Here is a 13660-nt window from a genome sequence, read left to right on the forward strand (position 1 = left end):
TTGGTCCCTATCTTACCTAAAAAGACTATTATGCCCTTGATTTTTTTAATTTATTTAAATAAACACACCCTTAATCCCACCCTCTCACCTTACCTCACCTACCCCATCATTTTTTCCTTTTTAAATAATAGTCATTTTAGATAATACAGGGACCAAACACGTAACAAAAATAAACAGTAGGGATCAAACGCGTAACAAAAACAAACCATAGGGACCTTCTGAGTTAAAAAAATAAGTTAGGGACCAAGCATGCAAATTAACCCAAACCATAGGGACCATTCGTGTAATTTACTCTTTTATCATTATGTTTTGAAATGATTTTGATTTCGACTTTTGTGGTAACGTCTAAAAGGTATACCCGTAATAATATACTTTGTTAATTAAAACATTATCTTAATTCGTTTAACTCTTTTAATGTGAATCACATATAAACATTTACGACTAAACATTATACAATTATACAATAAATACATAAACCATATTTAAGACTATATTTATTAAAAAAAAAAATTAAATACATACAGAAAAATCTCATCTTTATATATTGGCAAATGCTAACAACGTGTAGCCAGAGTTTGGCTGATTTAATTGCTCGAAACTAGTAGCTTTTTCCCATAAGTTTAATAGCTAAAAATTATATAATATATAATATTATAACTGTAACATTTAATATCAACAAAAATAGACCATTCTTTGTATAATTAAATACAGCCGGCGGCTATATATATCCATATACAGCGATACTACTCCACCCTATATATTTATATATATAAACTCTCATCTTCTTCTACTCTTCTCCGATCGACCGACAACCGCTGATCACCTCCGCCACCACCAGCTTTTCACCGGAAACAATCTCTGGCCACCACGCCATATCCATACATATAGTTCACTTATCACTGGTCCGATGGACGAAAAGTATCTGCAATTGTTTGTAGATGAAACGTCGTTGACCAACCAGCTTGTGCTCGGAGCACTGCTGCCGGAGAAGATTTGGACGCCGCTGCCGCACTTTTTTCAGACGTGGCTCCGGAATTACACCGCCGGAACCCTAGTTTACTTCATCACAAGTTTTCTTTGGAGCTTCTATGTTTATTTCTACAAGTACAACGTTTACGTTCCTAAAGGTATGTTAATTTTAATTTAATTTATCATTATATACGCTTTGAAAAACTTATATTTTTCTGAAATTAGTTAAAAATATTATATAGTTTTGTCTTTTTAATTAATTGCATTTATTGGAATTGGTTTAACCCGCATTGAATTTATTTCCTTTTAGCTTCTTATAATTAGAAGGGAAAAGCCTATTTATTTTGTTTTTATAATAGAAAAATGATTAGTGGGGAATAATAATTACTTGCATGCAAAAATAGGTGTTAAATAATATTTATTCAATAAAAAAAGGGGGAAATTTATGAAAAAAATATTTCTTTCACATGGCCTCTTTTTTCAATGATTTAAGGTCGGCAACGTGGTGGGTTCGAAGTTGATTTGATTTTTATTTACTTGTCTTAAAAAATATTAGTAATATTAATATATAAAAAAGATTTAAATAAGATGTATACATAATAATTAATACATGTGCATCGCCAATGGTTTCAGGCTGGACTTTAAGTTTGAACGTTAGATTATTTTTCTAAAAAGACAGCTCCTTTTTATGTATATATCAGAATAATGTTCAAAAATGAATAATTTTTTTTTTTTTGTTGTTGGAAAAGTGAGATTGATTTAATGATTTCATGTATTTTTCAGCTACATTTTGCTTTTAAGGATTTTCTGTTGACTACAATAATTATTTATATTTTTATAAACATAATTTAAAATGTACATGACAAAATAGAAAAATTAAAATACCTAATTCTTTTAAACAGAACTAATTTGATCGACTCTTATGTCTCAATTACACACACACACAAAAAAAAAAAAAAACATATAACTCAGATTTGTTAGTATATTTTGATTCCACGTATGATAATCTACAATAACTCAATAAGTTAATGACAGAAAATTAATAAACAAAGTGTACATTTAGCATCTAATTATGATACTTTTTTTTAATTAATAATAGTGAAACACTTTTTCTTAATACAAACCTTTTTCTCTAATTTGAGATAATATAATTATTTAATGGTATATTAATAGCTTCCAAATCTTACTCAAGAAAAAAAATCTCTTTAATTAAGACACCTCCAACCAAAAAGTCAAAATTGCCCTTGGTTTTGGCTTGTATGTACTATGTATGCTTGTTTGAATCTGAAGAATATAACCGATGCTTGTTTTACTCTTTGAAAGAAAAAACGATCTTTTGTGCTTTTAGTTTACTAACTTATATAAAACTCCAACCAATTGCAACATGCCAAAAGTGTCCTTCGGGGTTATATTGGGTCTTTTCATTTTATTATTCCTAAGATTTGTGTATTACATAAGTTTATTTAAAAAAAAAAAAAATTTATTTATTTGTGTATTATATAAGTTTATTTAAAAAAATAAATAAACATGAAAATCTAACAATTTAAAACTTTTAAATTTATAAGAAAACGTAAAATATTGAATATTAAAATTGAAGTGTTTATTTATTTTTTAAATTTAAACTAATAATTTAAATAAATAAACAATTAAAATAAGTGGATCCAGTTTAAAATTTTAAAAATTATAAGGAAAGCTAGATTAATAAATTGAATATACATTATTATTACATTTAAGTATCATATGAAATTTAATAAAATAAAAAAAAAACCACAAAATAACACATTAATATAATTTAATTTAAATTTACCATAAAATAACATGTGAGTAATGCATAAAAGGATAATAAGTAGAAAAATTATTTTCATTTATAAGAATGATATTATATAACAAAAACATTGACCAAATGGCTTCTAAACTATCAGATGTTATCTTTTTTCTTTGAGGATTAGGTTTCAAGTTCCGTTGTGAACATAAATATAATTGGGTGTTAGTTTAGGAATATATTAGATTCTTAAAAAAAAAAAAAAAAAAAAAAAACAAAAAAACAAAAACAAAAACATTGAAATAAATGACTCCACAATGTCCCTTAATTATCATTAATCAAAAAATCTTCCTAAGATGTCTTTTTTTTTTTTTATTAGTTGTCCTCATATCTTTTTAATACTATTTTTATTAATGTTTGTTTAATTATTACTGATTTGGTGTTAATGTAACAAAAACATTGAAATAAGTGGCTCCGTAATGTTCCCTAATTATCTTTAATAAAAAATCTTCCTAAAATGTTTTTTTATTAGTTGTCTTCATATTTTTTAATACTACTTTTATTAGTGTTTCTTTAATTATTAGTTGATTTGGTGTTAACGTATTATCTTTTCAATTAATTATTTAATAATCTCGATTATGTATACTTAACGTTTAGAAAGTCCTTCCTTCCAATCCTTCCCAAATCGCTTCTCGTATCCCATGAGTTCATCTCTTTCATCGTTATTTTTCATCTTTTCCCACTCTTTCAATTTTTTTAATTAAATACAAATTAATTAAAATTATACAAAACTAATTCCCAAACTAATTAAAAACATACATAACTAATTTGATACAATTTTTATACATGAAGTACAATAACCAAGGTATGAAGTACCGAAGGTGCCACCCGTACACCGCCACAACAAACACTCAAACTGTCAACCATTATATTTATTTTTCAATTAAGTCACTTTTGCCTACATTTGAAAAGATTTGTAGATCCATTAAGCTTGTAATTATAAACTAATCAAGTTGCTATATATGAAAGACAAAAAAATCTTTTTGTTAATTATTATGTAAGGCAAAAATAAATGATAAATTTAGTTGTCACGTTTATTATAATCGGTTCTAACATTTGTAACAATGGAGTAGTTAAAAAGATTCCAATACACCGCGAGAACTTTGATTAGAAACAAAAGAATATTTACATGTGCAACTTGATTTATGTGCAATATAAAGTATAAAGTATAAATTAGTTATGTTAATTAATTGATTAATTGATTTTATAACATAATTGTAAAAAATCTTCCAAATATAGAAGAAAAAAAATTATGCATATGGCGTTAATTCGTAGATTATTTAACATAAACGGAAGATGGTCAATTCCTTTGATTACTAGTACGGCTACCTCTTTTTTTTTTTTTTTTTTTTTGTAGTTAATATAAATGTCTAAAACTTTTAATCAAACATCATGAGTTATATGTTTTGTGTAAAAAAAAATAACAATTAATTTGATAAAATATCGTATGTATCTCACGAAGATTGAATCATTTATGCAAAATTTAATATTTCCTGGTTAAAAGCTTTTATATGCTAATTAAATAACACATTTGTCTTTGTTTATGATAGGATCTAACATAATACGATTTACCATTTTCGTTTGATGATAGACTAATATAGAGGATCTAATATGATACCGATTTAAGCTAATGAGATATTTTTAATAGAAAGTTTAAGAAACAAATAAACATGTTCAATTGGAGTTTTTAACCAAAATGATGTTACATAGATGAATATGTTTATTCTTCTATTCACAAATTTCATATTATTAAAACGCTTCATTTATATTATATGTTACGCATCAAACCATTTATCAATATGTTAATTATCAATTTTAAATTTCAGATTTTAAATTACCATTCTAATTACATTAATTTAATAATTGATTCTTCATTTTAAATTTCAAAATTTAAAATTTTTCACTCTAATTATATTAAATTAATTACATTATATTAAAAAAAATTAATACAGATTATAAGTTGATATAACTTCACTTTATTTTTTAAATCAATAGTTATAATTTTATATAATTAAAAAATATCTCTCAAGTAATAATTTATTTAAAATAATTGATTAATAGTTTTGATTCTTAATATGAAAGTTTAATTAGTTTTATAACTGTAGTTCTCCCGGGTTATATATATATATATATATATATATATATATATATATATATATATATATATATATATATATATATATATATATATATATCATCCTTAATAAATAATTTTTTTTTTTGTCACGTGTCAATCTCTCGTGAGTTTTAATATTTATCATTTTGTGGGTTTTTAAAATAAATATTATTCACTTGTCAATGTTTGATTTAATTTAATTTTTAAAATTAAAGTTATAAACTTATATATGTAAAGTAATAAATATCATATATGATATTAAATTGTATTAAATATGTTTTTTCCTTTCTTATTTTAAAATTGTACATTAAAAAATATTTTTCCATTTAATTAAGGAGGATATATATATATATATATATATATATATATATATATATATATATATATCAAATCGAATTAAATTATATAGTTTAATTTTAAAAATTGTTTTTTCCCTGCAATTTCGATTTAATGGTATATTAATTATTTAGATGATTTTAATTTAAGAGGTGTTTGTTGATTTTGATTCTAAACATTGTTTGTTGGTTTTTGTAAAAATCCTTATTGGTTGAGATTCAAAACCAATAAAAAAAGAATTAAAAAAATAAAAAATTTTAAAACCTATTAAATTTTAAAATTATATCTGGTAAATATTTTTAAAACTATACCTATCCCATTAATATTTTTTTTTTCAAAAATATGATAAAAACTTGTTAAATTGCTATCAAATTCAAGTAGTTTAACTTGTGAAACAATTATCATTATTTTTATTAATTTATGATAAAGAGGGAAACATTAGATTTTGGATGAAGAAAGTGGATAATTGTGATAGGAGATATGGTCTCCCTTCATTTCTAAGAAAACGTGCTCTTTCGTGGTCTTACATCTTACTTACCAATGGTGGCAAATGAACGGTCACATTTCCATTCCATATAAGTCATGTTGCAACTTGCAAGTTCTTCCCTATTATCGAATTTTGGTTGCGTTTGGTATACCATGTTATATTTGTAATATGGAACTAAGTTATTTATTTATTTTTAAAATATTTTAGATTATCATATTTTGACAAACCAAAAAAAAAAGTTTTTAAACTAAATCTTAAACGTCTATACAGACTATGTTTCAATAGGTTATATATTTTTTATTAGATTCTTCCCAATATACCTCAAACAATTTTTAATATTTAAATTCATTGTTCTCTAACTGTCAAATTAAAAATAAATTTACTGTAATATGGTAATTAGTTACAAAAAATATATATCATGAGATGTTATTGTTCTTATTTTGACCAGATTTTTAAATATCCACATTATAGGTTTTTTTTTTTTTTTTTTGGTGGAACCCAAATTTGTAACATTATATTTTGACAATCGTGAGACTTATGAGGATATACAATTTGACAATCGTGAAACTTATAAGGATATACAAATAATCCTATAACTATTTATACTTATCCGAGTTTTGAATTATGAACTTTTTATGGTTGTATATTTCAGAAGTTTTACCTTAACTAAAGAAAAAAAAATATATATTACAGAGGATGTCGAGTTTTCATTTAAACATAAATAATTGATTTAAACTATTATTTAATATTTACTTTAATGTAACAATATAGTAATATGTATTATTTATTTGTTCTTTGTAAAATTTCCTATAGATTTTTACTAGTTGTGAGGCTCATGCATTATAAGAAAAATAATGCATTATTATAATAATGAAAATGTTTTTTATCCTTAAAATTTAAACAAATAAACAAAAAAAAAATAATAATAATGAGCTTTAAATTTAAGAATTTTGAAATTAAAAAGTAATTTGATTAATGACATTTATTGTAATTATTTAATTAAAATATTATGTGGAATATAATAAAATAGAAAAAAACTCATAAAATGACATGTGAAAAAAAAAAAATTCAAAACAACTATAAAATAACAGTTGACAAATTGAATGAGAGTGTGACAAGAGGAAAAAATAAACATTCATTTATTAGAGTAGAAATTATTGTAATTATTAAATTAAAATATTATGTGAAATTTAATAAAATATAAAAACTCATAAAATGACATGTGAGAAAAAGAACTAATTCAAAGTAACCACAAAATGACATTTGACAAACTAAATGATTGACAACTGACAAAAATATATTCGTTTATTATAGTAGATTAAATATCAATATATTATATTTTTCCAAACCAATATCTAAATATCATATTTGTTCTTCATAAAACTTTAAATATTCTATATATCTTTCTTAAACACTATAATGTGATATGTCATTCTTAAATATTAAAATATTATATGTGTCTTTCTTAAACATCAAAATATCAATGGTAAAATCTAAAATATTTTTCATCTACAACATGATAATATTTTTAATAACAACAAAAACTAAACAATCAATTCGTAAATTTCATGAATATGGTTGAAGATTAAGCATTTTATTTATATATAAAAAAAAACAATATTCCAACAATTTAGAGGTAGACGTTTTTATTATTATAGAGGTAGAGATAATATGGTTAAAATTTTTAATTATTTTAATAACTCTAAGATATAAGAAATTATTACAAACTATTAAAACATTGTTTTTTTTGGACGAATATGATATTTGAAAGTTTATAAAGAATAAATATGATATTAAAAAATTAAGTTGATCGAATATAATATTTTTATGTTTAAGAGTAAGAAATTCTTCATTTTTAAATTTGTTATTTATCTTAGTTTAAACATAAATAATTGATAAATTATTGTTTTATATTTAGTACTATTTAATAATATTTAATTATATGTATTATTCATCTATCTTATAACATTCAATTATTTTGACGTTATTTTAAATTTGTTAGTTATTAGTATATCAATTAATTTTTTTTTAACATTATTATTTCTTATTTGTTATTTTTATCTCACCTGTTAATTATATTCCAGTTTTAGTATTATATTTCAAGTTTCTTTCTTGCTAATTAGTCGTTTTTTCAATCAAAGATAGTCTCGTTTTACTTGTTATACAATACTTCGTCTTGTTGTTACCTATCACATGATACTTCTACATTTCGTCATGATCTGAATGGAGTTTTTGAAAATCAATCTTATGCGATTTGGAATAATTATATTTTATTTATATTCAATTTTACAAGAGAAAATATATCTTTTAAAATTAATATTATAATTTTTAATGAAAAGTTCTAATTACAACAAATATATATAAATTATTAACAAAAAGAGAATGTGAAGTAGACCCCCGGGCCCCGTCTTACTTATACATATCGCTGTCCTCCTTTCAACTCCACAAATCACCACTTTCCCTCGTCTTTCCACCTCCAAAACACTAGCTACCTCATCCACCATCCGCCATTGTTATCCCAAAACTATGGACGATTACCTGCAATTATTCATCAAAGAGACAACTCTGTACAATCAATTAGTGCTCGGAAGTTTATTGCCGGAAAATCTGTGGACTCCGCTCCCACACGCCGTCCAAGGGTGGCTCCGTAACTACATTGCCGCCACCATTCTTTACTTCGTCTCCGGCTTCCTCTTATGCTTCTACATTTACCACTTTAAGCGTAACATCCTTCTCCCCAAAGGTTAGAGCTAAACACCCGAATTGGGCTTAGTCAATTTAGGGGTTTTGTTGTCGATTTCAGTTTCTGTTTTCTGTTCATGTTTTGGACAATTGATTTGTGATGATTTGATCGAATTTAATGGCTGATTACATGGGTGTTGTTTAATTTGAATCTTTATTTGGTTTCTCATTGTTAATAGTTTATATATCAGCAATTTCTGAAGTTAATTAATTGATTGTGTTACTGAAATCTTGTAAATTGGGTTGCAGATGCAATTCCTTCAAGAAAAGCAATGGGTTTACAAATATATGTGGCAATGAAGGCGATGCCATGGTATTGTCTTCTTCCTACGATCTCGGAGTACATGGTTGAAAATGGATGGACCAGATGTTTTTCAAGGATAAGTGACGTTGGCTGGTTTTCATATGCTTTGAATTTAGGGTTTTATCTTATACTCGTTGAATTCGGTATTTATTGGATGCATAGAGAGTTACATGACATTAAACCTCTCTACAAATACCTTCATGCAACTCATCATATCTACAATAAGCAAAACACACTTTCACCTTTCGCCGGTTAGTCCCCTTTTCATACCACTTGCACGCATATCAATTTCAGACTGATTCATACCGGTATGCATATCAAATGTGATTCATCATACCGGTATGAATCAAGTCTGATTGTATGTATTATGTTTTATGCATAATACATAACAGGTTATTGCATAAATAACCTGATGGATCAAGTCTATGCATAAGGCCTGATCCATATAGTACGCATAAGGCCTGATGTATGATCGCATCAGGCCTGAATGTGTTTTGGTGAAGAAAACAATATCGCTAATATTTTTGTTTATGATTTTGGATTAGGTTTGGCGTTCCATCCTCTAGATGGTATACTACAAGCCGTGCCACATGTTATCGCGTTATTCCTAGTGCCAACACATTTCACAACGCACATAGGGTTGTTATTTATTGAAGCCATATGGACCGCAAACATTCATGATTGTGTAGATGGGAAAATATGGCCCGTTATGGGTGCGGGCTACCACACTATTCATCATACAACATACCGACACAACTACGGGCATTATACCGTATGGATGGATTGGATGTTTGGCACACTTCGTGATCCTTTAGAAGACGAAGAGACCAAAAAAATGTGACTTTGATTGGTGTCTTGTTTTGGATTGTGTTGTGTTTTATGTAAAGAACTATTTTTTCGATGGTTTTATATCGGTTAATTTGAGTTATATTTTATTTATAGCAGGTTAAACTGATCACAATAAAAAAACGGTTGACATAACATACAATTGTTGTGTGGACAAAAGAATTGAACTCACACCAATTCATATTCCGATATATTTGTTCATTTTACATGACGAAAAAAGGGCGGAAAAAAAAAAGATAATTAAAATCAAGAAGTGGATACCTTGTGACCTATGCTCAATATAACATACAATGATACAAAGGACTAGTAATAACAATAACACTCATTTTTCATAACAAAACAATACAAAACATCAAGAAAAAAAAAGACGAAAAGCTTGAGCAACAAGTTACCTTTCTTACACGAAACTTGCTCAACAAGTAATCACCAAACCAACCCTTTTCGTCTTCTAAAAATGTCAACACTCATTCGAGACTTTTCCGGCTTGTTTGTTGTCTTCTTTGACTTCTCGAGTCTACTATCTAAACTATTTCTAGAAACTTCCGGAAGGTCAGCACGTAACTCAAACGTATCTTTAGAAACCGTGGAGCCACTTTCCGACACTTTCTTTTGATTCTCAACATCGGGTATTATTGAGGGTTTTGTGCCATTAATGGAAGTTTTTGATTTTCCAAGGGCCAAAACAAACTTTTTTAAGTGGCGGATGAACTCGGGATAGAACTCAAGGTTACAATGGCCTCCTCCAGTTAACCATAATGGTTCATATTTGTTCTTGCAAAGCTCCCATAGTTGTTTCCCATGTGAATGATCCACAACTTCATCCGATGTTCCCTATATATTGAATTTACATAATTACATTTATTAAGTGATAACTTTTCAAAAAATTGTTCCCATAAATATTTATCCTTCCATTTCCCAAATGTCTCGTCATTTTCTCAAATATATTTTAAGCATATTTTATATTAATGAAAAAAAAAAAAATTAGATTGATAAAACTTACATGTATGACAAGAACCGGGCAACTCACTAAACTTATCTTCTCAATATTCTGAAACCAACGGAGAACATAACAAAAAATAGTTAACAATATTTCATTTACAATATTTAAAAAGAATTTAATAAAAAAAACGTATATTATTATGCACAAAATATAATAATCACCTTATAAATGTCAAACCAATAGGTTCGTTTGACAGGATACAAAACCCTTAGGCCCGAAAGGATTGGACTATGTAGAACCAAACCTCTTAAATCGGGTATCCGTGATCCAAGGTCAATGGTGGGCCCACTACCAACAGATTGACCATATAAAATTAGTTGATCATCTTTGACTTCGTATTTTTCCTTTAGACATTTATATACCGCATCAATGTCCGCATACGTATTACATTCGGATGGCTGTTAATTAAAAAAAGAGAAATTAAATAATAATTTCTCTTAAAAAAATTGGTTGTCAACTGTCATGTTATTTATAAAAAAAAAAAAAAAATCCCGATAAAGTTCTAATATTTTCGTTCAATTTATGATTTAATCCCAACTTTTATTTTTTGAACTGATAACGAACCGAACCGGTCTTTATCATTTTCAACAAAAATGACATTATCGTATAAAATTAGATAATTAAGACTTTTCTGTTCAAAAAATAAAAATTAAGATTATACTGTAGACTGGTTCAAAATATTGGGACTTTATCAGGGATTTCGCTATTTAAAACCATAGATTTGTTTATAAAAAAATATTAAAAAAAAAGTGTATATGAAGTTAATAGTAAACCTTTCCGGTTGATTGCCCATATCCGGAGTAGTCGTAGCTGCATATATACAGATAACGGTTTAGACATTTGAAATTATGGTTTAATGCAAGAAATAACAATATACTTTCATTTCTTCCTATTTTATCTATTTTATCAATCTTATAAGAATAAAAAGCAATTTTCAATGCTATAATTTGGTAGGTTTTTCAAAAATGAATTCTTTAATAAGAAAAAAAAATGAAAGTACTATGTTGTGATAGGAAGAAATGGAAGTAGGACACTATAATATACAAATAAATGTAAGTTTGCTACTATTTCTTGGATTAAGTGGGTGTTTGGATATGCGTTTTGAAAGTGATTATTGTCGCTTGAAGAATCAAAATCAGATAATCAATTTATTAAAGCTAGGGTTAGATACGTAATTTTATATATATCTTGATAATCAGTTTTCTTATAACAACTACTTGTACGCTTTTCTACATTTGATTTCTTTGACACAAACGTTTTGAACAAGAAGATGCATACGAACAAGAACTATAGGGAATTATATGAACAAGGTTCTACATAAACCCTAATTGAACAAGATCAAACGTTACTCGACCACCTTCAATTTCATACTAAATTAGTAGTAAAAATACTAAATTTCTTGAAATTTGTGTATTAAAACGAACTTACTAAAGAGAGAAATGATCAATTTTAACCTTTTTAAGCGAAATTAATCAACACCCACTAAATTCCAGATAACAAATTGAAAAAGAATCAAGAAAATACCCAACAAGATTAACACGAAGACGGAGGCTCAATTCGACAAAAAGCTCGAACATCTGACCCAAATCGGCAGCATTACCATGAGAATAAAGAAGTGTAGCAGAAGCTTTTGGGTGTTTAATATGTACAGTTACGATTTCGTTGCCTTTTTTAGTTCGAAGCTTTAGTACGTCGACGCCTTCCTTTCTAGGAACCTCCGGAATAAAGAGTTGGCCGCCGCAGGACTCGTCGGCTTCCACCGTGTAAGACGGCGGAGTAGGTGGGAAGAAGGCGAACTTAGCTGCGATCGATGATGTTACTCCTCCCATCTATGGTTGGTCTGCTTCAGGTGAGTTCGATTCATAAATAAAGTCTCGAACTTTTTAATAATTTGGGTTTCTGGGGTTTAAAATCCGATTGTTGAATCTTCAGATCTCCTTTTTTCAGGGGGGATTTGGGTGGATAACAGTGGTGATAATTACAAGTGACGACAAAAGGTTGTGGGGAGCTAGTGGTGAGCTGCGATGTGTCACTGATGTTTTAGGTGGTGGGGGCGGGGGGAGTGTTGCTTTGGGGCGGCGCGTGGGTTTTGATGATTGGAGCGTGGAGGATTTCTATCCAAGAATGGGGTGCGGGGGAGGGTTTTTAGGCGGTTGACGGATGATTTATGAGAGGAGGTGGCAGCCGTAGGCGGCGGCGATTCGTGTATGTGTATGGCCAAATTATTCTCTGCCCGGTTACCGTTAGTAGGAATACTTGAAACTAACGTTGGTTGCACAAAATATTGGGATACCAAAACATTTAATACTAGATTCCCAAACACTTTATTAACCTAAAAAAGAGACTTAATTATTGCATGTTTTATGTTTATGTTCATCTGGCCTTTTTATGGAGATGTATTAATTAAAGATAAAATTATATAAATGATTTTTGTAGTTTATAAAATGATCAAATATATTTTTTTGAAAAAAAATAATAATTAGAGTTAGATACTTGTGAAATGATCAAGATTTTTTTTTTTCTATTTCATTAGGTTTTTCCATTTTCATTAATATAAGAAACCAACATCTCTCTCTCGCGCGCGCATCAAGGTCATCATCTCCTCCAGATAGCTCAAATTCCTCAACAATATCTTCGACAAACCATTTTTGAAACATCCAAAAATACGGTCCAAAAATTTTATTTTAAATCATTAATAATAACCATATGTATCATTCATCATCATAAAATCATAAATCATGTGTCTTAAAAATATCATAACATCTGTCAATATATCAAAATCATATGTTAAAACATCAGAGTAAATCCTCCCAGGCTAAAACGTTGTGGTGTGTGCATTGCAGTCATCCCGACCTCTTTCCCTTACGAGCGGATGTACCTGAAACAAAAATTGAAAACCGTAAGCACGAAACTTAAAGAGTCTCCCCGAAGTACCACATACCATACACATAATCACATAATAACATAAATTGGGCCTTGTCCGCTACATCGGGCCCCGCCCGATATCGGACCGAAGTCCAGTATACATATAGCATATC

General features: G+C 27.7%; 2 protein-coding genes across 3 annotated transcripts; one reads left to right on the forward strand and one right to left on the reverse strand.

Annotated features, from left to right (window-relative positions):
• The first annotated feature begins 745 nt into the window (after nt 1-745).
• LOC145036952 (delta(7)-sterol-C5(6)-desaturase-like) lies at nt 746-9715 on the forward strand. 2 transcript variants are annotated; one of them, XM_078985488.1, is made up of 3 exons: nt 746-1127; nt 8722-9027; nt 9322-9715. In XM_078985488.1, exons 1-3 carry the CDS (start codon nt 908-910, stop codon nt 9615-9617), a joined length of 822 nt encoding a protein of 273 aa, XP_078841614.1. In that variant the 5' UTR covers nt 746-907; the 3' UTR covers nt 9618-9715. The 2 variants fall into 2 exon arrangements, with proteins under 2 accessions (XP_078841614.1, XP_078841615.1); XM_078985489.1 differs by lacking the exon at nt 746-1127 and adding an exon at nt 8159-8473.
• A 131-nt stretch (nt 9716-9846) lies between these two features.
• Nucleotides 9847-12903, reverse strand: LOC145036951 (uncharacterized). Its single transcript, XM_078985487.1, has 5 exons — nt 12147-12903; nt 11396-11432; nt 10784-11020; nt 10623-10670; nt 9847-10453 (listed from the first exon to the last, which is right to left on the reverse strand). Exons 1-5 carry the CDS (start codon nt 12449-12451, stop codon nt 10046-10048), a joined length of 1035 nt encoding a protein of 344 aa, XP_078841613.1. The 5' UTR covers nt 12452-12903; the 3' UTR covers nt 9847-10045.
• Nucleotides 12904-13660: the final 757 nt, after the last annotated feature.

Source organism: Lactuca saligna, chromosome 3 (genome assembly GCF_052625555.1).
Source record: "Lactuca saligna cultivar CGN05327 chromosome 3, ASM5262555v1, whole genome shotgun sequence".
Lineage (NCBI taxonomy): Eukaryota > Viridiplantae > Streptophyta > Magnoliopsida > Asterales > Asteraceae > Lactuca > Lactuca saligna.